This window comes from Macrotis lagotis, chromosome 5 (assembly GCF_037893015.1).
Source record: "Macrotis lagotis isolate mMagLag1 chromosome 5, bilby.v1.9.chrom.fasta, whole genome shotgun sequence".
Classification (NCBI taxonomy): Eukaryota; Metazoa; Chordata; class Mammalia; order Peramelemorphia; family Peramelidae; genus Macrotis; species Macrotis lagotis.
This window is the reverse complement of record NC_133662.1, coordinates 257,671,839-257,696,315: the sequence shown is the minus strand read 5'-3', so window position 1 is coordinate 257,696,315 and position 24,477 is coordinate 257,671,839. Positions and strand designations below refer to the sequence as shown.

The following is a 24,477-nucleotide window of genomic DNA, read 5'->3' as shown; positions in this document are numbered from 1 at the left end:
CTCCTATGGGAAAGCCTTTAGCATTATAGTAAATAATTAAGGATAAATTAGGGTGCCTTATCAGCCTTCCAACAAGTGGGGAGAAGAGGTTTCTAGTCTGTATTAATATAGAGGTAATATGGGAAGAGCTGCAACTCTTAATGGACAGGGTGAGTTCTGAAGGTCTTCCCTCAGATGGAATAGAGACCCTACTCTCTAAAAGAGGAAGTTCACTTTGGCAGATAAAAGCAACATCTAGCATTGCCCCCAACTATATTGAGAAATGTTCAATGTGAGCATTTGTACACTCAGAAATCAGCAAGATGCTATAAAGCAAAGGCTTGGTTTATTGTTTTGTTGAATTTGAGAAAGTGATGGTGAAAATGTTCAAAATGAAGATTAAATTTAGCAGTGTATTAGGAGTATCCCCCCCCCCACATAGCCCCCCCCCCACACACACACATACACAACCAGACACACACATATACACTCATATATAGATAAATATACATATCCCCACACATATATACTCATATATACACATATATAGTTTTCAGAGAACCAGTTGTTAAACATTAACCAGCACTTACTTAGTTCCAGAAGAGGCTCCACCCAGGGATCTTGTAACAACAAAGGCAGGATTACCTTCCTGAGGTCATGAATCAAGCAGAAAGCATTTTTTTTTTGGTGCCTACTCTGTGCCAGCTATATGAAGACAAAGGTAAAACTGTCCCTGCTCTCCTGGAATTCCCCTCCAAGTATGGGAAATACCCCTCATTGGGCTTCCTGATCCTGCAGATTCGTGAGAGCAAACACCAAATAAGATAACATGGAAAATGCTTCAATGGGAGTGAGTAAAGAAATAATTTTTCCTAATGATGCTGGCATTATCTTGTGTGGTCCTGCTCATTAAAATCCATGTATCTGTAGGGTGGCAGAATAGAATGGTAGAAAATTGACTGGATTTGAAGGCAGCCCTTCAAGAGAAAGAATGTCTAGGTTTGATTCTAAGCCCTGATGCTTGCTACCCATGCTACCCACCTTGCGCAAGTCCCTTCACCTCTATGGGCCTCAGTTTCCTCATCTGTAAAAGGAGGGGAAGGACAAGATGACTTCTGAAGCCTGCCCCCCCCCCCCAGCTCCAGTGTCATGATCCTTATTCTATTTGGTTGTTAGAGGCTATTGATTGGAATTCCTTCAATTTATAGATTAGTTAATTGAGCCATGAAGAGAGGAAATGACTTGTCCAAGGTTACACTGGTAGGGAATATTTGCAATGGGAGAGTTGGTCAGCAGTAAGAATTACCTGAAGCCAAGACTCTTCCTTAAAGAGTGATTTAATGATACAAAAAGCAAAGTGGAACAAGTCGATAAGGAACTAGTTGGTCATTGAACTTAGGAGTGGGGGTCTTTTGTGGGCTTGAAAGAGGAAGAGAAATGAAAAGTCCTCCTCAAAGGAGGAGTTGGGAGGAGAAAGGGATGGAAGTCCTGCTCAGGGCAGGAGGCAGGATGGAAAGTGTCCAGCTCTAGTTCCTGGACACATCAGCAACTGGGTGATGGGAAGCTAGGAATTTACATATAAATGACACGTTAATAAGCCTTGCAACATCACATAGGTTACTCTTGGTCAGGTTTGGTCAGGTCCTTTGACTGTAAGCTCTATGGGAGATTGATTAGACGGTGACCTCCAGACAATGAAGGGATGGAGTGTTGCTAACCACACATCCTACTTGGAGTGTTTCTAGCTCCTGTTTCTAACAACTCACCGCTTGGGAGAGGGATGGGTATGTGTGCGTGGGGGACTGTTTTCTAGCTGCAAACTGCCACAGAGTTTCATAGGATTGGAACTCAAGTCTTCCTTACTCCAAGAAGAAGCTGTGTTAATCCCTTGGCCATATGTGCTCTATGTACTGGAAGGAAGGAAGGAAAGAAGAAAGGGTGGGAGGGAGGCAGGGGAGAAAGAAGGCCGGCAGGAAAGGAAGAGTGGGAGGGAGAAAGGAAGGAAAGGAAGGGATGAAGGAATGAAGGAGAGTGGGAGGGAGGAAAGATGGGAAAGAGAAATAAGAAGGGAGGAAAGGAAGTGTAGGAGAGAGAAAGGGAGGAGAGGAAGGAAGGTAAAAAAAGGAATGAAAGAGTGAGAGGGAGGTAAAACGGAAGAAAAACAAGTAAAGGTGGGAGGAGGGAGGAAGAAAGCACTTTTTGTTGTGGTAGACACAGTTCTGAACATATGAATACAAGCAGAAAGGAGGACAGTCCCTACCTCTCAGAAGTCCCCTCCCCCCCACCCAACTTCTGCATTACAGATGTCTGGGACCAGTTTTATTCCACTTTCTTAACTCTCCCTTTCTAAAAGCTCTTTAGGGCCAGTTCTCTGAATTGGTTCTTAACTGATCATTTTAGGAGGAAGAGTCTGCAGGAGGCTACAGCTGGTGGCATTAAGAGAATGACCCTTGAGCACTCAGGGGTCCCCCTCTGACCGGGAGAAGGAGATGGAGCCTTGTTCCAGGACCCAAAGCTTATCTAGGAGAGTGGAAATTGGGATCAGGATTCCCCAGGGCTGTTGTAGCTAAATGACATTGACTTTATCTTAGCTTGAAATCCTTCCCCTCAGAGGAATGTGGAATATATAACATAAACTCAATCCTCTGATACCCAGGCCCCCTCCCCTGCCCCAATCATGGGTTATGGGATATGATTCTCTATAAAAGCCAAGAGCCTACCATTCAATCTTAACTCGGTGAAGACATTTCTACAGGGATTGGAGATAATATGATCCAGGTACATTGCCTTCTGCTAATCTAACTTAATACAGGGCTGCAGCTTGGAAGACCTACAGGAATGGCGAGTTAATGGATGTCCATTAGACCGATAGTCATAAATATCAGATGTTTTCAGATGACCTTTTACACAGGCTGGATGGCAGTTATTTGGTGGTATTTCTCTGACGGATGTCTGAAGGATGAAATTCTGAGCTGGTGGTTAAAGAGAGAAATCCAAGAGTTTGATAACTGGCCTCTGGGAGGCAGAGCTGACATTCTGTTGGGAAAGTTTAGGAGTCTGACATATATGTCAGAGTCTCATTCTTATGCAGGCCAGGGGCCAGAGCTCTTCAGTATGCTGACCAGTCTGCCGCTTCTGTCCCCCATTAGGTAGGGCAAAAGAAGGGAATTATTGCCCCATCACTCACATTCTGACACAGCTTTGTGCTTGGTTAGGCAGGGTTGGGCCATTAACACCCCTTAGCATTTCTGAGCATTATTTCCAAGAGATTGTCTTTTGTACTGTGCCTTAAATCACCAGCTTTAACTGCCAGGGGAATGTGTCTTTGGGCATTTTGGAGCCCTGGAAAGCACATGCTGGAGGTGGCCTTGGTTGGGAAGTTTATAAGTGAACTTCACTCAGCCTGACCTAGGCCAGGTCACACCTGTATCTTCCTGATAGCTCAGACAGGTGAGAGGAGCTGTCAGAGATGGATCATACAAAACTGGTCAGAGAAGATTCTCCATGAGCCTTGTGGTTGGGTGCCCACAAATGGTGAATCTAATCATTTCCTCCTTCAGTGCCCCATCTCCTCTAGTGGCTGCCCTTTGGTCCCCTTAATTGCCGAATTGACCTGTTCTCAGTCTAATAGCCCCTTGACCTCCTTTTGGAGAATATCTCTTCTTTGGGTTTTCATGATACCGAATTCTCGGAGTTCCCCTCCTACCTATCAGAGCATTCCTCCTTGGTCTCCTTTGCTAGGTCACCATGTGTGTCCTGTTCCCAACCATTGGAACCTTCAGGGGGAGTGTCAACATTTAGGGCAGTACTATGAGGAAGTCCCTAGAAAGGGGGGGGCAAGGTCAGCCTTAACAGCACCCTTAAGTTTGTTTCAATTCCAAGGAGAACCAAGTTACCTGTAGAGTAGTATAGTAAAGCTGGAGTCCTGGATAGTCCTGTGTTGTCGAGGGGCTCCCAGCTCTGAGATCTTGGGCTAGTTACTTCAGGCCTTTGAGCCGATTTCTTTATCCATCTGCTAAGGAAGGTCTTGGACAAAATGACTTGCAAATTCTTTCCAGTTCTAGAAACCTATGACCATCGAGTTACAAAGTCAACTTTGACTGGAGAAACAGCCAGTGGTATGTTGGAGCCAGCTCCCAACTAGTTCTGAGAGGCAAACGCTCAAATGGATAATATCTTCCACAGTGGAATTTTAAAACCATGACAGGTCATCAGAGAAGAAATTTGAGTGGTGGAGGGACTCGAGGATGTTGTAGTCTATGTCAGGGCCTGTTCTAGCTCCTGGGGACTCTTCCTGTGGTTGGCTGACAGGACCCTAGGTGGTTTCCTTCAAAGCGCTTCCAGTGGATTATGCTATCTAGGGGTAGGCTGGGGCCTGAGCTGCAGTGACCTGTTAAGCAGAGTGGAAAGACATAAATCTGGGAGTAAGGGATGCTTGGTTGGAGGCCTGGCTGTGGGACCATGGCCAAGTCACTGAACTTATTTGAGCCTCCTTTTGTCTTCTGTTAAATGATTTCTCAACCTCCCAGGAGTATGGTAAGGAAAGAATTTTATTATAGCTTTAGAAGAAAAAAAAAGCTTTAGAGTTTTGTTATTGAATCAGCATTTCTAATAACCTTCAAGCTGGAGTGTGCTAGTGAATGTTTAACAACCAGCTCTCTAAAAATGTAGAACATACTTTTAAGTAGATTTTGTAGTATTAACATTTTCTCCATTATTTTTTTAAGTCTGGACAAATAAAGCAATAAATTAAGCCCTGATTAGCAGTATTTGTCTTTAAGAGGTATAAATTGTTGTTGAGTCATTTTCAGTTGCGTTGGACTTTTTGTGACTCTAGGGATTTTCTTGGCCAAAATACTGGAGTGTTTTGCCATTTTCTTTCCTAGCTCATGATGAAACCAAGGCAAACAGGGTGAAGTGACTTGCTCAGGGTCACATAGCTATTATAGGCTGGGGTTGGATTTGAAGTCAGGTCTTCTCAGCTTCGAGCCCAATGCTCTATCCATTGCACCATCTACAAATACAAATGCTGAGGTACAAGCACTCACACTGAAAACCAGGACTGGTAAGGCATTGGCTCCGACATTCCACTGGCTGTTTCGACAGTCAAAGTTGACTTTTTACTCAATGGTCATAAGTCTCTAGAGCTGGAAAGGACTTTAGTGTCATTTAGTCTAAGACCTTCTTTGACAGACAGATGGGGAAATGGCTCAGAGACATGAAGTAACCAATCCAAGATCTCAGAGCTTAGAATCCAAATTCCGAGCTCAGATGAGAATCCAAATTTGGATCTTCTGCCTCTAGATCCACCATATTGATTGTCAGATCTCTGGGAGGTGAAAGGAACTGGAAAAAATCCAGCCTGGATTCCTGACAAGAATATGGTCTGTTTGAAGACTTTTGGATAGATATTAAGGTGCCAACTGACGATCCAAGGTATGTTTTCAAGACAAGAGCCTACAACTCTATTATTTAGTACATTCGATTCAACGGATGCTTATTACATGTTTGGTCCATCAGTTCCTTTTGTCTTTGCTCGCCAACCATCAAGTATCTGAATTGCAGGAGGCATGAGTGAAATGTTTATTGACAGAGTGTGGCCTACATTGTACACAGTGCTAGCATGACCTTGGGGGGGAATAAGAAACTAAAACAAGACCCTGTTCATGCCCTCGTGACCCTGATAAGGATGTCAATTTAAGTAATGATAGAAATGAATGAAAGACTTAAGAAAGACTTGAGAGGTAGGGTGGATCATACATTGAGGACCGGCTTTAAGTCCTGGGTTCAAATCCACACATGACAAATACTGGCTATGTGACCCTAGGCAAATTACTTCACCTCTCAGTGACAAGGTTTGAAAACTACAAATTACAGATAAATTTCTTATTTTATTGCTCCCCAAGTCACAGTGATCACTATTCTGGGTGAAAGACATGAAAAGTATAATCTGAGATTTTAGGGTCTGAGGACAGACCCATTTCACTCACCTGGAATGATAAGAAAGACTAGGTGGAAGAGGACCTTTATTTTGGCTAAAATTTAATTAAAATGAATTGAACCATTAAAGATGGGTCAGGTAGATGGCAAAGTGGATTCAGGGCTAGGCCTGGACATAAGGAAGACTGGAAGTCAAAATCCTGTCTGAGACCCTTAATGGCTGTATGACCTTGGGCAAGTCACTTCACCCTATTTGCTTCAATTTCTTCATCTGGAAAATGAGTTGGAAAAGGAAATGCAAACTACTCCAGTATCTCCCCTGAGAAAAAGGGATCACAAAGAGTTGGATTATGACTGAACAAAAAGAATGGGCCCTATTTCCACATCCATTCTGGTTTAGTCAAACTGAGAGCTCCTAAAGATCCTAGCTTAAAAGACTAGGGTGTCCTATGGCACCTAGGTCCATCCCCATTTGTCCTGATTCATATTTCACCGTGGACCCAGATGGTTCTGGAGGAGGAAGTGAGGCTGGGGACTTTGCACACCCCTCCCTCCCTTAAATCCATTTCCCTTGCTTGTATTGGTGCCACATTCCTGATGCCAGGGTCCTTTTGGAGAATGGACAGACAACAACAGTGTGAAGGTGACCTCAAGGTTTTCTCCAGGCCTCTGCCAGGGAAATGCTTGTTCTTGTAAGTCTTTCCAAGCTGAAGAGATTTGGTGACGTAAGTCTGATGACCGACTAGCTCAGTTTGAAGAGGGTCTTCCGTGAAGGGAGCTAAGAAGGGAGTTCACAGATCCAGTTTGCTTTAGTGACAGATGGAGTCTCCCAAGGAGAGATGAGAGAGGGAGGTAATGCCACCAGCAAAGGTGCTGCAGGGGGAAATGAAACCATTGAATAATTGGTGATGATGTTAAAACAAATAGGTCCTGCTTACATCCCCCCCCCCCCCAGCTTTTTTTCCAGGTTTTTGCAAGGCAAATGGGGTTAAGTGACTTGCCCAAGGCCACACAGCTAGGTAATTAGTAAGTGTCTGAGACTGGATTTGAACTCAGGTTCTCCTGACTCCAGGGCTGGTGCTCTATCCACTGGGCCACCTAGCTGCCCCCCCCCCAGCTTTTTAAAATAAATTAATATGGATTTAAATTTTTTGACTTTAAAAATTCTTTATTTTTTATTTTATTTTTAAATCCCCCCAGCTTTTACCATCGAAATTTCTGACACATGCTGTAAGATATTTGTAAGAAAAATTCTGTCTCCTGACCATGAGGTGGGAGCTTCCCATTTGGGGAAGGCCAGTGAGAGACCCAGAGGAGGGTGGCAGGAGGGTGAGGGGACCAGGGCTGGCCCTCAGGTCCCTGGGTCCAGGATCAGTTGGAAGAACTGGGGATGAGACTTAGAGATGGAATCTTCTGAGGCCTTGGAGGGCTTTTCCCTGGAAGGATTCCATTTGTTCTGTTGGGTCCCGGGAGGGCAGGAGGGGAGAAGGGGATTAGAGTGACAAAGGCAGCTAGGCTGGGTAGAAGGAAAGCTCCGGAAAGGTTATTGTCCCAAGTGGACTGGGGCCACCTCCGGATTCACGGTCTGGGTCCAGTCTCAACTTCTCTTTCAGACTGGAGATTTTATGACAAACCCAAGCCTTAGGAAGACTTAATCAATTGACTGATATGGCTTTGGGCCAGTTGCCCCCCGTGAGCCTCAGTTTCCTTCTCTGTCCATCGAGGGGGCTGAATTAGGTGGCCTCTGGGGTCTCTTCCGGCTCTAGGTCTATGAGCCTCAGTTTCCTCCCCTGCCAAATGGGGATTTAGACCGGCTAACCCCCAAGGTCCGTTGGGGCCGGAGCCGATGTCCGCCCATCCTCTACGGGCCCAGAAGCCCCCCAAATGCTAGCGCAGCCCGGGGGCTGGCAGAAGGACCCCCCCCCCCGGCTCTGTGAGCTCATAACCCGAGATCGTGACGTCCTTGCTTTGGGGTTGGAAGGGGTTCCAGCCCGGGGGGGCTTTCGGGCCCTGGAATGGCCAGCCGGGCCAGGCCGCCGAGCGGGGTCTCCATGGAGACGAGGACGCTGCGGCCTCCTCCCGGGGCGCGGGGCGGGGGCGCTGGCCAGCGGCTCCCCACCGGACCCAGCCGGGGGCTCCGGGGGCTCCGGGGCGGGGACGCCCCCCGCCAGTGGTACGGCCTGTTCCGGGGGGCCTGGGTTACCCCGGGGGGACCGGCCGTCGGGCCGGAGCCGCCAACCGTAGCGGCGCCCCGCAGCCCTCGTGGATCGCGGGGAGGGGAGCCGGGCTGGCGCGGGGCAGCCGCGGGGGAGCCCTGGGGGGCCGGGGCGGCTGTTATCCGTAGGTGTGCCTGGCGGGGTGCGTGGGGACCCCCGCTGGTGGCTCCTCTGGGCACAGAGCCAGGGGCCCCGATTCTGGGGCTCCTGGCCGCGGGCCCAGCTGCAAAGGGCCGGGGTCCCTCGAGGACAGATGAGAGCGGGGCCCGGAGCAGGGCAGCCCCCTTGGAACCCTGCCCGCCCCCCGACTTCCAGCCCCCGAGAAGCTGCGTTCCGGCGGTGGAACTGACCCGTCCGAAAAGAGCCCCCCACGGGGAACCGAGCCCCCCACGGGGAACCGAGCCCCCCACGGGGTACCGAGCCCGAGGGAAGGAGGGACAAGTTTGTTCCTAGTCTCCCGGGCAGGACCGGGAACCTCCCCGGGCTCCCAGCGGCCAGGTTCAGGAGCCTGGGCAAATCCCTTCTCTGCCCTGGGCCTCAGTTTCCTCAGCTGTAAAATGCCCGACTAGATGATGTTGGTCTACCTGACTGCTGGCCTTCAAGGCTCTCTTTTGCCCTCACTTTTAATTTTTTTTAAAAACTCATTTAAGGCAATGGGGTTAAGTGACTTGCCCAAGGTCACCCAGCTGGGCCATTATGTAGTATCTGAGGCCAGACCCCCCTGCCCTCTCTTGATCTGTATTCCTAGTAAACAAGAGTGAAGGCACTTGGTTTTGATAGTTTTTTCTTTCCTTCTCCTTTCTCAATATTAGAGCTCTCCCAAGGCCTTGGGGAGGTAGTTCTCTTTCAGAGAGGAAGTCTAGATGACCACTAGCCTCTTAGAGTGCAGAGGGGGATCCTCTTCAGATATGGGTTGGGCCACATATGGCCTCTGAGAGCTTCCCAACTTGGAGTTTACAAGAATTCTGATGTCTCCCCCCCCCCCCCCAATAGAAACAGGTTGATAAAAGTTTGTCTAACTAAAGGGCCTTTGGCCATCTGTGAGAGTGTGTGTGTGTGTGTATGATCACAGTCTTCATTCACTTCTAATTGCTATGGCTGAAAGCTACAGAGCAAGCTAGCTTCCCCATGTGTATGGATTCAACACTCAAACAGGATGCCATCAAAATTAATTATATATAATTTCATTGAAAGTGTCTTGGCATATTAGATAAAACTGGTTATTCCTGTGTGTTCCTTTCCCTGCTGAGAAATGGATGAAAGAGCACCTTTGTCAAGGTCATGAAACTTTTGGGGAAAACTCTTTTGGGGAAATTAAGCTCCTTTGAGCAACAGAGATGTTTGTTTTTGTTTCCTTTTCTCATCTAAGGTGGCCCTGCACCAGGGCTAGGCATCAGAGGGGTGCTGATTTCTTGATTTCCTTACATTCACTGAATGGCTCATGTCCATTTATGGGCTTAGTGAAGGGAGGGAGCTTTGAAAGTGGAGATCATTCAAAGCAGGATACCTGTGAATGATGGGGATGGTGTTTTTTTTCCTGGGTGACTCTGAGTAACACTGTACCTTTTTTTAATTTTTGCAAGGCAGTAGGGTTAAGTAAGTGCCTTGTCCTAGGTCACACAACTAGGTAATTTTGAGGCCAGATTCAAACTCAGGTCCTCATCTCCAGGGCCAAAGCTCTAATCATTGTGCCACCTGGCAGCTCCCCAACTTGTACTTTTCTAACGTATAGGATGTCTGAGACCTTCTTTCTTGTTCTTCTAGGTTAATTAAAAAAGAAGCTACTAGAAGATGCTTTTGGAAATATGCTGAATCCTGAAGTTTTTACCCAGGGGAGTGTTGAACTCTCAGTGTCTAGCTCCAGAGAAGACAGGAACATGAAGGATCTAAAATATTTCTTTAAAAGGTGTTGTATAAGTCTGTTACATGGCATCATTTTTATGGGGGGGGGTGATGACTATTGGAGTTAAGCATGATCAATGTGCAGTGTTTAAGCTGTTAATGCATGCTGGACACTTGGAAAAAACATACATAATCCCCTCCAGGAGCATCCATTCTAATGTGAGAGATCCATCCTCTCCTGGGTTGTTGGGAGACTTCCTTGTCTTTGTAGTTTTTACTTAGAACATGGTAGTATTTAATGAATACTTATTGGTTGATTGACAGGGATTTCATAATCAGATTATCAACAAAGATTATGGATGGTCTAAAAGCTGTACTTCTTGAGTTGATGATCTTCAGTTTTTAGCCTGTATGCATATATTGCACACATACACACAAAAACATACATTCATACATATATGTTACATATATATATATATATATATATATCTGCCCCCATTAGACCATGTGCTTCTTGAGAAGATCAGGGCCTTTTTTTTGCCTTTCTTTTTGTTCAGCACAGAAGCTAGGCGGTGCTGTGGATAGAGTACCCATCCTGGAGTCAGGAGGACCCAAGTTCAAATTCGACCTCAGACACTTAATATTTACCTAGCTGTGTGATCTTGGGCAAGCCATTTAACCCTAATACCTTGCCCCCCCCAAAAAATATTAGCACATTGCCAGCTTTAATAAATGCTTTTGACTTGCTTTGGAAATTGAGGAGATGCCCATCAACTGGGGAATATCTGAATAAGTTATGGTATATGAATGTGACAGCCTATTGTTATGTAAGAAATCTCGAGCAGCTGAACTTTGAAAAAGCCTGGAAAGACTTGCATGAACTGATACTCCATGAATGAACTTCCCAAAGAGTAGGAATTCAACACTTAAACAGGATGCCATAGTAAACTAATTATAGACAATTTCATTGAAATGGTATTTTGGTGCATTAGTTCAAACTTTCCAATCTCTCTGTTGACTGTCACACCAGAAACTGAATGGGGGGGGGGAATATTTGAATTATTTGTTTCATGAGCTGCTTTTAATAAAGAATTCATCTCCAAGTTAGTAAGTAGCCTTCTGATGGTGATCCTCTGGATTCTTAGCTAGATTGCTTCTTGAAAAATAGCCTTAATATGTTAATGGGGCCTTCCTGGAAGCCTTTCCAGCATGTGGAGCTGGCCAGAAAAGTTTCTCTGATTTAAGGTCTCATTTCCAAGATATGAAAAGAATTGATTCAAATTTATAAAAATAAGAATCATTCTCTGGTTGAAAAAAGATCAAGGATATGGATGGGCAGTCTTCAAAGGAAGAAATCCAAGCTGTCCATAGCCATGAGAAAAAAATTGTTTCAAGTCCCTAATAATGAGAGAAATGTAGATTAAAGAATCTTCATTCCTTCTAGGTTGGTAAACCTGATAAAAGAAAAATTGACAAATAATTGAGGGAACATTTGGTGGGAAGACAGACACATTTAATGAATTTTTGATGAAACTATGAATTGGTACAGCCATTCTGGAAAGGAAAGTTATTAACTCTGCAATCCCTTTGACCCAGCTATACCACTCATAAGCTAAGACTCCAAAGAGATCAGAGAAAAAGGAAAAGAACTTATAGACATGAAAATATTTATAGTTGCTCTTTTCTGTGCTAGAAAAAAAACCCTGGAAACTAAAGGGATGACTGTCATTACTCCCAGTTTGTGGCTGAAGAAATTGCCTATAAATGTGATAGAATATTGTTGTGCCATAAGAATGATGACGGGGATAGATTCTGGAGAAACCTGGAAAATCTGCATGAAGTAATGCACTTTGAAGGGAGCAGGACCAGGGAGCAATTTATATAATAACATCATTGGAAAAACCAACAGCTTTGAATATTTTAAAAACTCCAATCAATGTAATGACCAACCACAGTTTTGGAGAACTGTTAATAAAGTGTGCTTTTCTTTTATCTTTTTCATTTAAATAAGGGTGGGTGAAAAGAGAAAAATAACTACTAATTGAAATTTTTTCCTCTTTATTTTTTCAATTAAATGCAAAGATAGTTTTCAACTTTCCTGCATTTGCAAGTTTATGAATTTTACATTTTTCTTCCACCTTTCCTTCCCTCCCCTCTTCCCGTGACAGGGAACAATACAGTAAAAATTGTACATATATAGTTGAGTTTAACATATTTCCATATTAGTCATGTGAAAAAAAATTAGAACTAAGGGGAGGGGGCAGCTAGGTGATGCAGTGGATAGAACACTGGCCCGGGAGTCAGGAGGACCTGAGTTCAAATTCAGCCTCAGACACTTCATAATGACCTAGCTGTGTGTCCTTGGGCAAGCCACTTAACCCTGTTGCCTTGCAAAAAAAAAAACCCTTAAAAAATAAAAAATAATAAAAAAAGAACTAAGGGGAAAAAACTATGAGAAATAAAGAAGAGACATAAAAGAAGTTTTCAAAGTGAACATAATATCTACTTTGCTCTATATTCAGACTTGTTTTGTTTGTTTGTTTTTCTGGATGTTAATGTCATTTTCCATAACATCAGGGATGATTTTGATCACTGAGCTATTGAGAGGAATTATGTCCTCCATAGTTGATCCATCTCACAATGTTTCTGTTAATGTGTGCAATGTTCTCCTGGTTCTGCTCACTTCATGCAAGTCTTTCTAAGACTTTTCCAAAGTCCGGGTGCTGATGATTCCTTATAGAACAATAGTGCTCCATAACATTCATATACTATAACTTGTTCAGTCATTCTCCAATGGATGGGCAATTTCCAATTCTTTGCCACCACCAAAAGAGCTGCTGTAAATATTTTTGTAGTCCCTTTTCTCTTTTTTAATGACCTCTTTGCAATATAGATCTGGTAGTGGTATTGCTGGATCAAAGGGTATGCACAGTTTTATTGACCTTTGGGCATAGTTCCAAATTGGTCTCCAGAAAGGTTGGAAATATATTTTTTTCAGAACCACAGCTAGGTGGCCCAATGGATAAAGTTCTGAGCCTTGAGTTAGGAAGATCTGAGTTCAGATTTGACCTCAGACACTGGCTGTGTGACTCTAGACAAATCACTTTATCCTGTTTGCCTCAGTTTACTCATCTGTAAAATGAACTTGAGAAGGAAATGGCAAATCACTTCATTATCTTTTCCAAGAAAACCTTGAAATGGGGTCATAAAGAGTTGGACATGACTGAAGAATGATTGAACATTAAAACCAGAACTTACTAATCTCACTATCTCTCCCTTCCCTCCTCCTTCCCCTTGACCATGAGTAATCTGATACAGATTTTATATGCATAACTATATTCAACATTTCCATATTAATTATGTTGTATAAGAAGAATCAGAACAAAAGGGGAAAACAAAGCAAATTTTAAAAATGGAAAATAGTATGCTTTTGGTCTGCATTCAGACTCCATTGTATTCCTTCTCTGGATGTAGATGGAATTTTCTGTCACAAGTCCTTTTAGAATTTTATAGTTGATGATCACACAATGTTGCTGTAAATGGGTACAATGTTCTTCTAATTCTGTTGAGAGGACAATTTATTCCTAACCCTGTTGCAGGGGCTTTGGAGTGTGCAAAAGAATTAGAAGGCACCAATATGGCAGAGAAGAATTTTTCTGTCTGTAAAGTTCACTGATGTTTAGGGAGATCAAATCTGTTACCTGGTCTCATTGGGTCCATTCTGTAGCCAGCCAAGACTAAATTGGTTTATAGGCCAGTTTAAGAACAGAGATCTAGACCTGGACAGTTCTCAGGCCATTTTGGCCAACTCTCATTTATGGAGTAGAAACTCAAGGCCCTAGGAGCTTTTTGGTGAGGTAGGACTTGAACCCAGGTGCTTTGACTCCAGGGCTCTTTCCATTGAACCACCCTGCCTCCATGATTAAAGAACAAGTTAAAACATTGTTCTTGGTGTCCACTGAATTGAATTTTATTGTCTGCTCTATATTCAAGGGCTAAATAATATATATTGTGCAATGTAGTGAGAAGAGAGTCATCTGTTAGGGCTTAGAGTGTTTCTAGCTGACTTTGGGGGTTCCCACACTGACTTCTTAACCTTTCCCAATTGTCATCCTAGGGACATCATATCAGAAGAAGAAGGTGGAGAGAGAGAATCACTGGGACTGACTGAACCAGATCTACAAGATTATAACCAACAGATTTATGGGGTTCAGGAATGGCCTGACGGTTCTATATACAAGGGGGAGTTTGGGTTTGACACAAAACTTGGATATGGAGAATACAAATGGAACAATGGTGAGGTAAATTCTTTTAAGTTGTTTATGCTTATTTTTGTGCCATTAATAGAATTAGTTTGCCTCCCGTTTATAGATAATAATGGCTTTTCCATATAGTTTCAGGGGACAATTTGTACTCATTGACCCCAATAAGTAGGAAATAATTTTACTTATTGGAGAAGAGCCTGATTTCATGCAGGTCCTTTGCTTTTTCATTATTTTTATTGCTCTAATGGGTGAGACAATAACCTCAGACTTTTGTTACTTTGTGTTACTATGATATTAGATTAGACATTTTTTCAAATGACCATTAATAACTTTTCTTTTTTTGAAAATTTCTTGTTCACGTCATTTGACTATTTCTTCTTTGGGACCATGGCGTTGCCTCAGCACATTTTGAAATGTTTCTTTGTATACTTTGGAGCTGGAATGTTTTGTACATTATCACCATAAATTTTTTCCCTTTTGATTCTTCTGTTGTATAGACTTTTTGTTTTATTTAATCAGACACATCTTTTTTTTTAGGTTTTTGTGAGGCAAATGGGGTTAAGTGGCTTGCTCAAGGCCACACAGCTAGGTAATTATTCAGTGTCTGAGGTAAGATTTGAACTCAGGTCTTCCTGACTCCAGGGCTGGTGCTCTATCCACTGTACTACCTAGCTGCCCCGCACTGTGCTACCTAGCTGCCCCTGTTTTTTACTTAATTAATTTCTTCTCTTTCTCTGTTGGATAAAATTTGTCTTCCTCCCCTGTTGAGATATGTTATTCTAATTTCTTCCATGCTTAAAATTATTTATGTTTTAATTGTCTGTTTATCACCTGACTGGAATTCCTTGAGATATAAGGTGTGAGATACAGATTGAATTCTAAATCCTTTCATATTTATTACCTATTCTTTCAAGTATATTAAATAATAAATCTTTCTCTCATTTTTATTTTTTAGGGTTTTTTTGCAAGGCAAATGAGGTTAAGTGACTTATCCAAGGCCACACAGCTAGGTAATTATTCAGTGTCTGAGGCTGGATTTGAATTCAGGTCCTCCTGACTCCCTGGAGTCTGGTGGTGCTCTGTTCAGTGAGCCACCTCGCTGCCCCTCATTTTTATTTTTTAAAGATTTACCAATCAACTTTTGTGTGCATTTGGTTGGATACTTTTATCATCTTTCTTCTCTTTTATTGATCTTCCGTTTTTGCTTAGCATCAAATAGAGTTGACTATAACTGCTCAGGGAAGCTCTGGGAAAGCAAGCCTACTCCATCAGCCATTTTTTAGTGGATTTTTGATATCCTTGACCATTTGTTTTTCTATTTAATTTTCATTATTTTTTAAAAATGGGCAATTTAGTTTGTGTTGCATCAAATATATAAAATTTCAGCTTATTCTTTTTTTAACTATATGGATCAATCCATCATGAACATTGAATGTCCTTTTAGTTATTTTAAATTTCCCTTGTTTTTGTCATTTTAATTTTGTAGTTGTCCTTACAAAGGTCATATGTATGTCTAGATAAAGTAAATTCCCAGTATTAGAAGGTTTTTGCTGATATGATTGGAAGGGTACCTCAGAAGCCATCTAGTTAAATCTTTTCACTACATGGAAAAGGTTGAGGCCCACAGAGACAAAATTATATATCCAATGTCACCCAGGTCACCTGATCCGAGATCTAGAGCTGGAAGGGACCTTAGGTGTTATTTAGTTCAACTAATTCATTTTACAGATGAAGAAACTGAGACTCAAGACTCTTAAGTGACTAGCTTTTAAGTCATAGTTAAGGAAAGGCAGGCTTTGATTGTAGGTCCTCTGAAACAGAGCCTAGGATGCTTTCTACTGAGAGGAAGCTTGAGGTAGTGATAAAAGGACTCTGGATTTGAAGATCTGGGTTCAGATCTTATCTCAGAAACCTACAAGTTGTGTGATTCTGGGCAAGTCACATAATTTCTCTGTGCCTCAGTTTCCTTATCTGTAAAACCATGCGGACTTGCAAGACTTTCTAAAGACATAATGAAAATTTTAAAATGGGAAAAAAGGGCACTGAGAAATACCAGATCTCAAATTATACTTTGTTGTTTTGGTCATTTCAGACATATCCAACTCTTGGTGACCCCCATTTAGGGCTTTCTTGGGAAAGATATTGGAGTGATTTGCCATTTCCTTATCCAAAGCACTTTACAAATGAGGAACTGAGGCAAATGGGGTTAAGTGACTTGTAAGTATTAAGGATAAGAAGCTACATTTGAGCTTAGATCAGTCTTCCTGGCTCTCTATCCACTGTGCCACCGTGCCACCCCAAACTATATTTCAAAGCTATACAAAACAGTAATCATCAAAATGATAGGTACTAGGTAAGAAATAGAGAGGTTCAACCATGGAAAAGATTAGATACACACTAACAGAAGAAGCAAGTGACCATAGTAGATTACTGTTTGATAAAATTAAAGATAATAACGAATGGGGTAAAAACTCCCTATTTGATAAAAACTTCTGAAAAAAAAATGGAAAGCTGTCTGGCAGAAAATAGGTATAGACTAACGTTTGATTTCATCAATCCAGATAAACTTTAAACAGATATACAGCTTAGACCTCAAGATGACATAAATTAGAGGAAGAAGAAAGAAATTACCTTTTGAGTCCATGGATGACCAAAGAAGAAAGGGGACAGTCATAGAAGATAAAATGAACCAATTTTGATAACAAAAAAGTAAAAATATTTTTGCACAAAAGCCCCAAGCAACTAAAATTAAAAGGGAAGGAGAATATCTTTGTAGGAAATTTCTCTGATAAATGTCTGCTGTCCAACATATAGAAGGAAGTGATTCAAATGAGTAAAAGGAACTCTCCAAATGACGAATGGTTAAAAATATGAATAGGTAATTTTCAGAGGAAGAAGTTCAAGCTATCAATATCATTTGAAAAAAGTTCCAAACTACTAATAATTAGAGAAATGCAAATTAAAGCAATTTCAAGGTTTTATCTCAACCCATCACATTGACAAATTTGACAAAAAGAAAAATGACAGATGTTAGAGAGGATGAGGGAAACCAGCCACATTAATGTGCTATTGATGGAGCTGTAAAGTGGTCCAGCCATTCTGGAAAGCACTTTGAAATGTGACTGAAAAGTCACTAATATGAGTAGTCCCTTTGAGCCAGCAATAAGAGAACTAGGGCTATACACAAAAGAGATCAAAGAAAGAAGAAAAAACTTCAGCAACTATAACAAAACTATAACAGCTCTTTGCAGCAGCAAAGAGCTGAGGGTGCCCTTTGATTGGGGAATGGCTGAACTAATTATGGTAGATGGTATACGACTATCTAACAGCACCTCTTGTTCTGTAAAATGGCAAAAGGGTCTATTTCAGAGAAAACTGGGAAGACTCACTGATAAAGAGTGAAGTGAGGAGAACTCAGAGAATGAGTCATACAATAATAATATCATAAAGACCAACAACTTTAGCGGTCTCAAGAACTCAAATCAATGCAATGGCCAACCAGAGGATTAATGATAAAGCGTCCAACCTCCTAATAGAGAGGTAAAGAACTTTGGATGCAGAATGAGCCATATTTTTTTGGAGATGGCCAATGGAGGAATTTGTTTTGTTTAAAGAGATTCATTTGATATCAAATTTTCTCTTTTTGATTTTTTTCTTCTCCCCCCTTTCTCCAATTGGAGGAGGAAAGAAGATGAGATGAAGATAAAATAGGTTTTGTCAATTGAATTTGATTGGATTTGATACCCTCTACATCTAACTCTATAGCCCTATGGTCATATTCACAAATGAGAGAGTAGCAAGTGGCAGCAGAATGTCTTTTGTTCTCTGGTTGACCAGTTGTATGGGGAAATTTTGCTCAAAAATTGGTCCATCACAAATCTTACCAAGAATTCTTTGGGTTGATAAGCTTAGCTTTTAAAATGCAAGTGATCTATAAGAGTGTTAAGCATCTTAGCATTCCTCGACACAATTAATTTAATCAAATAATCAGGATGAATTACTTTAATTAGCTAATCAGATAAATATCTCTCCTGAAAGCAGCACCAGTCAAGGAATGGTAGATTTAACTGGAAAGTCATTGAAGAAGAGGGAGTAATTTTGGACTGTGGTCAAAGGAGCTTGGATGAAAGGTGAAGATTATGTATAGTGGAAATTCTGGAAAAAAGATGGGAAGGGGCCAAAGCCCTGGGGCTTGGGATGTCAGCATACCACTGATAGTCTTTGGTCTGGCTTTTGGTGGGATGATTAAAGTTCAGGTGGTTAAGATTCAGGATTGACTTCCCCGGGCTGGGTTAGCCCAACCCTCTTGAAGTCAATCTCTTATTGCTTTCAATAGAGAAAAAATTGGAGGAGAAAAGGAAAGAGGGCTAAGAATACAAGTTTCTTCTCTCTTTTCCCTTCCTCACACTTTTTTATGTGAAGGCAGTCAATCAATAATCAATGAACATTTATTAAATGCCTTCTATGAGCTGGGCAGGGTGGTGGTTCAATGGAAGAAAGAACAGAGTGGGTTGAAAGTCAGAGGACCTGAGTTCAAATCCTGTCTCTGATACTTAATACTTTTGTGACCTTTAGACAAGTGATTTAAGTAACCTGAGGAATTGGTTTCCTCCTCTGTAAAGGAAGGACTACCAGCTCTAAACCCATGATTTCTATGATCCTTTGCTCTTGAATGCCAGGTGTCTACTGTTTGTGAAAATGAGGATGCTTGTCATAATCATAGTATGATGAAATCAATTCATATTTATACATAGTGCTCTTATCTTTTACTCACCATATAATCTGATTTTCATGCTGTGAATTGAGATGTGTCTTAAAAGAGAACTCCTTAAAAATGCAGTCATTCTCAGAAATAAATGGGCTGGGACGGCTAGGCGGTGCAGTGGATAGAGCACTGGCCCTGGAGTCAGGAGTACCTGAGTTCAAATCCGACCTCAGACACTTAATTACCTAGCTGTGTGGCCTTGGGCAAGCCACTTAACCCCATTTGCCTTCAAAAACCTTAAAAAAAAAAAGGAAATAAATGGGCCCTCTCTATGCACTTAGACTTTGGATGGAGAAGCTACAAATCGAGGTCTTTGGACTGCCCCAATGTGCTGTCTTTAGGCCTTTGGTTTACCCCTGACAATAACCCATCTAGGCCATTTAATGTAGATGTGTCCTTTGGCCCCTAGTCACTGGCCTTGGATGGCCTCCTACCCCCTACCCCCAATCTGTAAGTAGCTGGAAGTTAGATCCTGAGGACACCAAAGTCTTCAAGGATGAATAGGAACTCCCATTTGCAGATATTGCTTCAAGTTTCTCACAGTGTGGTCCTGTCATGGGTGGCAGCCTTGGTGAAGCTTCCAGGACCTCCTCTTGGTTCAGTGGATCCACCCTAGTAGGTTAATAGAATCCCATTCCGGAGTGTGCTGGTAAAATATTTAACAATAGGGTTGGAGTGCTCTCTCTCTCTCTCTCTCTCTCTCTCTCTGTCTGTCTCTCTGTCTCTCTCCCTCTGTCTCTGTCTCTGTCTCTTCCCCCCCCTCAAAAAAAGATAAGATACTTTTAAGTTTATTTTTCCATGTTGATGCTTTCTTCATCACTTTCTTAAGTCTTGACAACCAACAGACAAGAAATCAAGCTCAGGTCTGAAGTCTTTGCAGATTTTGGAGGTGCAAATCCTCACATTGAACATTTAATCACTTTGCTCTCTGGAGCCACCTCTGGTACCCTCCAGCTCCCATTTCTCCAGTTCAGTCCAATAAACTTTTATTCCGACACCCTACTTGGCTCTGGGGGAGACAAAGGCAAAAAACCCCAAATGCTTCAAGGAGTTTTTGTGCTACTGGGGTGGTTGGGGTGGGGAGAGGGGAGACAGTCTCCTTCCTCCTTCCATCCTCTGCTCCTGGTTTCCTTCAGGATTCAGCTGGACTGTGACCTCACTGTTCCCTGCTGATGTCCTCCTTGCCAAATGATCTCGTATTTATTAGTTATGTAATATTATTCAATAATTTATTTAGATATGTACTATATATCTATCTATAGTCATATATTTTATTGCAAGTTTAAGTTTTAATTGGGGGAAAAACCAAACAAACCCCACACTGCAGTAAGATTTTTGGGCCACCCTGCATATGGTCTCCCTCATTGGAAGGTAAGCTCCTTGACAGCAGGGACTATTTCACTCTGGTCCATGTTTTCATAACAAATGCTTATGGATTGATGGATGTCCTCAGAGAAAAGGTGGGAGTGACAGACAAAGTACTCTAGGAATATCTGGTGAGAGAAAGATCACTTTGAACTGGTGGATGGTGAATCACGGAAGGTTTCATAGAGGAGGTGGCATGTGAACTGGACTTTGAAGTGGAGCTAAGGAAACCAGAGGGGTAGAGGTATGATGGGATGGAATTTGGATATGGCAACATAATGTTCCAGTATGCTAAATTTGGGGACAATTAGTAGTCCAGGGTAGATGGAAAGCAGTAAAAGCCAATCAATCAGCATGCATTTGATGCCTTATCTGTGTCTTATGTTATGATCTTGGAAATGCCAAGACAAATATGAAGGTCCTTTGGAGACTTGCCTCCTGTCACTGGATATACCTGGAAGATGAGATGCACATGGGCAAGTGATTTGGAGGGAGACCAGGGAGAGCTTCATGAGGAAACTGGAGCTTGTGTTGAGATTTTAAGGTGACCAGAAAATGCACTTCAAGCAGGAGGAAAGGGCAAGGGAGACAATTTGTGGAGAGATATGGAGAGAGGATATGGGATACTGTGTGAGGAATAGTACTGTGACTAGAATAGAGGATTCTCGCTAATGGGAATAGTGGGAAAGGTTAACAATAGTCAGGTTTTCAGTGCCAGATGATTTGATCCTAAAGGCAATAGGGAGCCACTGGAGGTATAGAGGAAGGGGGCAGGGGCAGACCTGTGCTTTAGGAAGAGGATGGTTGAAGAAGGGAATGAATGGAAGCAGGAAGGCCAGTTAGGAGACTGTTGCAATCAATAATCCAGGTGAGTGAAATGAGGGCTTCGTCCAGAGTGTTGGCTTTGTGAATGGAGAGGAGACATATTAAGAGGTGCTGGGAAGGGATCAGTGATTAAATTTGATGGCTCCATTAGATAGGAGAGAGGAAAGAAGAGAAGAATTGAAGATGATTCCAAGAGTTTGAAGCTATTTGAATGGAAGAATGGTGGTGACCCTATAAAAAAGGAAAGTGAGGAAAAGCAGTGCATTTTAGAGGAAATCTAATGAGTTTTGGTTTGCCATGTTGAGTAGGAAGTGACTAATAATCAATGGGTGCCTAGAGCTCAGGAGAGAATGTAGGGTTGGATGCCCACATAGATTTGGAAATCATCTGCAACAGAGATGCTAAACCTTTAGGAACTAATGAGATCAAAGAGAGCACAAAAAGGAAAGAGAAGAGGACCTGGGACAGAGATTTGGGGATGTTAGATATCCTGCCAGATTCTGTGAATGTGGTGGTTGTTTCAGCTTAACCTGTGTGTGTGTGTGTGTGTGTGTGTGTGTGTGTGTGTGTGTGTGATAAGTGAAAGCTGTACTGTCAAAGAAAAGGCATCCATACCACAGCACCATATTCCCCTAACCCCAAGCAAAGGATTGTGTTCAGATTATGTCTGATGTGTTTATTATACTTCCCTACTCACTTTGAGTCCCATGATCTCCTGGATATTGAGGAACCAGAGAATGGCCCAAGAAGGACGATCAGCACGATGAGGGGTCTTGAAGACATGTCACTTCAATTAATCAATCAACAATCAATCAATCAATCAATCGATTAACTAGCTCCTACATGCCAGACCTTGTGCTAGGCGTTGGGGACACAGAAAGAAGGAGTGAAATAAATTCTACTTTTAAGGATTTTACATTCGAATGAGAGAGACAACATGTACTTACAGAAGGAGATAGAATTAACAGGAAGAAAATAAATACAAGTAAACACAGAGCAGTTTGGGGGGGAATGCATTAGCACTGATGAAATCTGGAAGGATTTGGGAAGAAGAGGTGTTTGAACTGGTAATATGAAAGGAAAGAGAGTTTCTGAGAGGATCTGAGAAGGGAGAGCATTTTAAGAATTAAGGGATGAATGGAGGTTTAGTCTGGAAAATGCTTGGAATGGGGGTGTGGTGGGAGGGGTTGGATTGTTTGTATTTATTATTATACATATATGCATACTATATAACATAGATACCTAGATACAGAATTACATATAATGTATATGCACCCACATTATGGAGATGGGACATGATTACTATTTTAAACCATCTGAAGGGTTATCATTTGAAAGAGTGGGGAAACTGAGTGTGGATGCTCAGAAAGAAAAACTGGGACCTTATTAAGAAGGCAGATTTTGCATTCCCCTAAGAAGAAATTTTCATTGATAATTCCATGAAATTCTTCACAAGGGTTTGACCCATAGGCTAGAGGACTTTCTTCAGTATCTCCAGGGTCTGACTGTAGGTCCTTAATGTTAGTTGATGTGGCTTATCTCTGTATGACCAGACAGTGCCTGTATATCAATGGAGGATGCAAGCTCATGATTGATTTTCCCTCACTCTTGCTACAGGATTGACCTACCTTCTTTGCTAGTCATTCCATCTTATCTCTGAGGATCTCCTTTAAGACAAAAATTTAAAAATGATCCAAAAGATAGCTGGTTAAGTGGATGGATAATTTTCTAAAGAAGAAAGTCTCATGAAAGAAGGCTTCAGGTCACTTGGAGAAAGAGAGATTAAAGCAACTCATTTACAGTTTAACAAAATGAAAAAAATGTTGAGTTGGAGAGACAGTGCTAAGATAGGTGCCCTGATGGATTTCTTACTGGAATTGAATTAGTCTAACCATTCTGAAAAAAAAAATTTGTCATTCTATTTTAAAAGTAATTAAGTGATAACATTTTATTGATTTCTTTTCTTCTTACATCTCTAAATTTCTTCAGTATCCACATCATTGGAATTCTCCCCTTTGCAAAGAAATGGGAATGGGCAGGAGGTTTCCTCTTCTCTCTCTTCTCTGGGACCATACTTGTTTTTATAGTTTTGCATCATTTACTTTTGAAGATTTTGTTGGGATTATTTTTTTCCATTTACAATGCTGTAGTCATGGTGGGCATTATTTTCCTGACTGGGTTCTGCTCATTTCACTCTACTTCAGGTCAGGTAAGTCTTTCTGTGTTCATCACACTCATCATTTTTACCTCTTATGGCAGCTAGGGGGTGAAGTGGATAAAAGTGCCAATCCTGAAGGCAAGAGGACCTGAGTTCAAATTCAGATTTAGACTCTTGGCACTAACTAGATTGATCTTGGTCAAGTCACTTAGCCCTGATTGCCTCATATCCAGGGTCATCTCCAGTCATCCTGATCCATATCTGGCCATTAAACCTAGATGGCTCAGGAGGAGAAAGTGAGGCTGGTGACTCAACCCAGTATTCTCTCAAGTCCAATTCATGAGCTTGTCATGGTGTCACCTCCCTGATGTCACAGTTTTCTTTGAGAATGAAGGACAGGGGTGGCTAGGTGGCATAGTGGATAAAGCACCAGCCTTGGAGTCAGGAGTACCTGGGTTCAAATCCGGTCTCAGACACTTAATAATTACCTAGCTGTGTGGCCTTGGGCAAGCCACTTAGCCCCATTTGCCTTGCAAAAAACCTAAAAAAAAAAAGAGAATGAAGGACAAACAACAGCACCATTTTCTTCCTGTTTGGTGATGTTTCATCACATTCATGCACCACAATTTGCTCGATTATTCCTCAATCAATGAGCATCCTTTTTTGTTTCCATTTCTCATGTGCTGTGTGCCTAGATATTTAGGTGTAAATGGGGACTTTCTTCTCATCAATGATCTCCTTGTAGGTGTATGCTTAGTAGTGTAATCTCAGAGCCAGAGGATGTTGTGTTCTAACCATTTTATTTGCATAATCCCAAATTGGTTTCCAAAATGATTGTATTGATTATGATGCTTAATATTGCCTAGAATAGTTGTGCCATGATCCTAGCATCAAAAGACTCTTGGAAGTCTTAAATTATTTCCTCCACTTCAAACTTAGAGGATATGCATTAAGGTTTGGCAATTTTCTTTTGAAGAATCATTGAGAATAGAATCAAAGATTTCATATTGCAGGGAGTCTCAGGGCTCATCAAGTCCAACCCCTCATTTTACAGATGGGGAAGCTGATTCCTAAAGAAGTAAAATGACTTCCTCAGGGTGATATTTTGAGTAAATGGAGATT

At 42.0% G+C, this 24,477-nt stretch overlaps 1 protein-coding gene across 7 annotated transcripts in view; it reads left to right on the top strand.

Moving 5' to 3' along the window:
* The first annotated feature begins 680 nt into the window (after positions 1 to 680).
* ANKMY1 (ankyrin repeat and MYND domain containing 1) overlaps positions 681 to 24,477 on the top strand; it is a 124,965-nt gene continuing 101,168 nt past the window's right edge. For 5 of the 7 annotated variants that reach the window (XM_074189484.1, XM_074189485.1, XM_074189482.1 and 2 more), the window contains exons 1-3: positions 7,980 to 8,092; positions 9,900 to 10,041; positions 14,095 to 14,278. In XM_074189484.1, coding sequence (XP_074045585.1) covers positions 9,941 to 10,041; positions 14,095 to 14,278 — 285 coding nt within the window. In that variant the 5' untranslated portion in view covers positions 7,980 to 8,092; positions 9,900 to 9,940. Of the gene's footprint in view, positions 830 to 7,979; positions 8,093 to 9,899; positions 10,042 to 14,094; positions 14,279 to 24,477 lie in introns of those variants that run through there. The other 2 variants (XM_074189483.1, XM_074189486.1) reach the window with 2 other exon arrangements.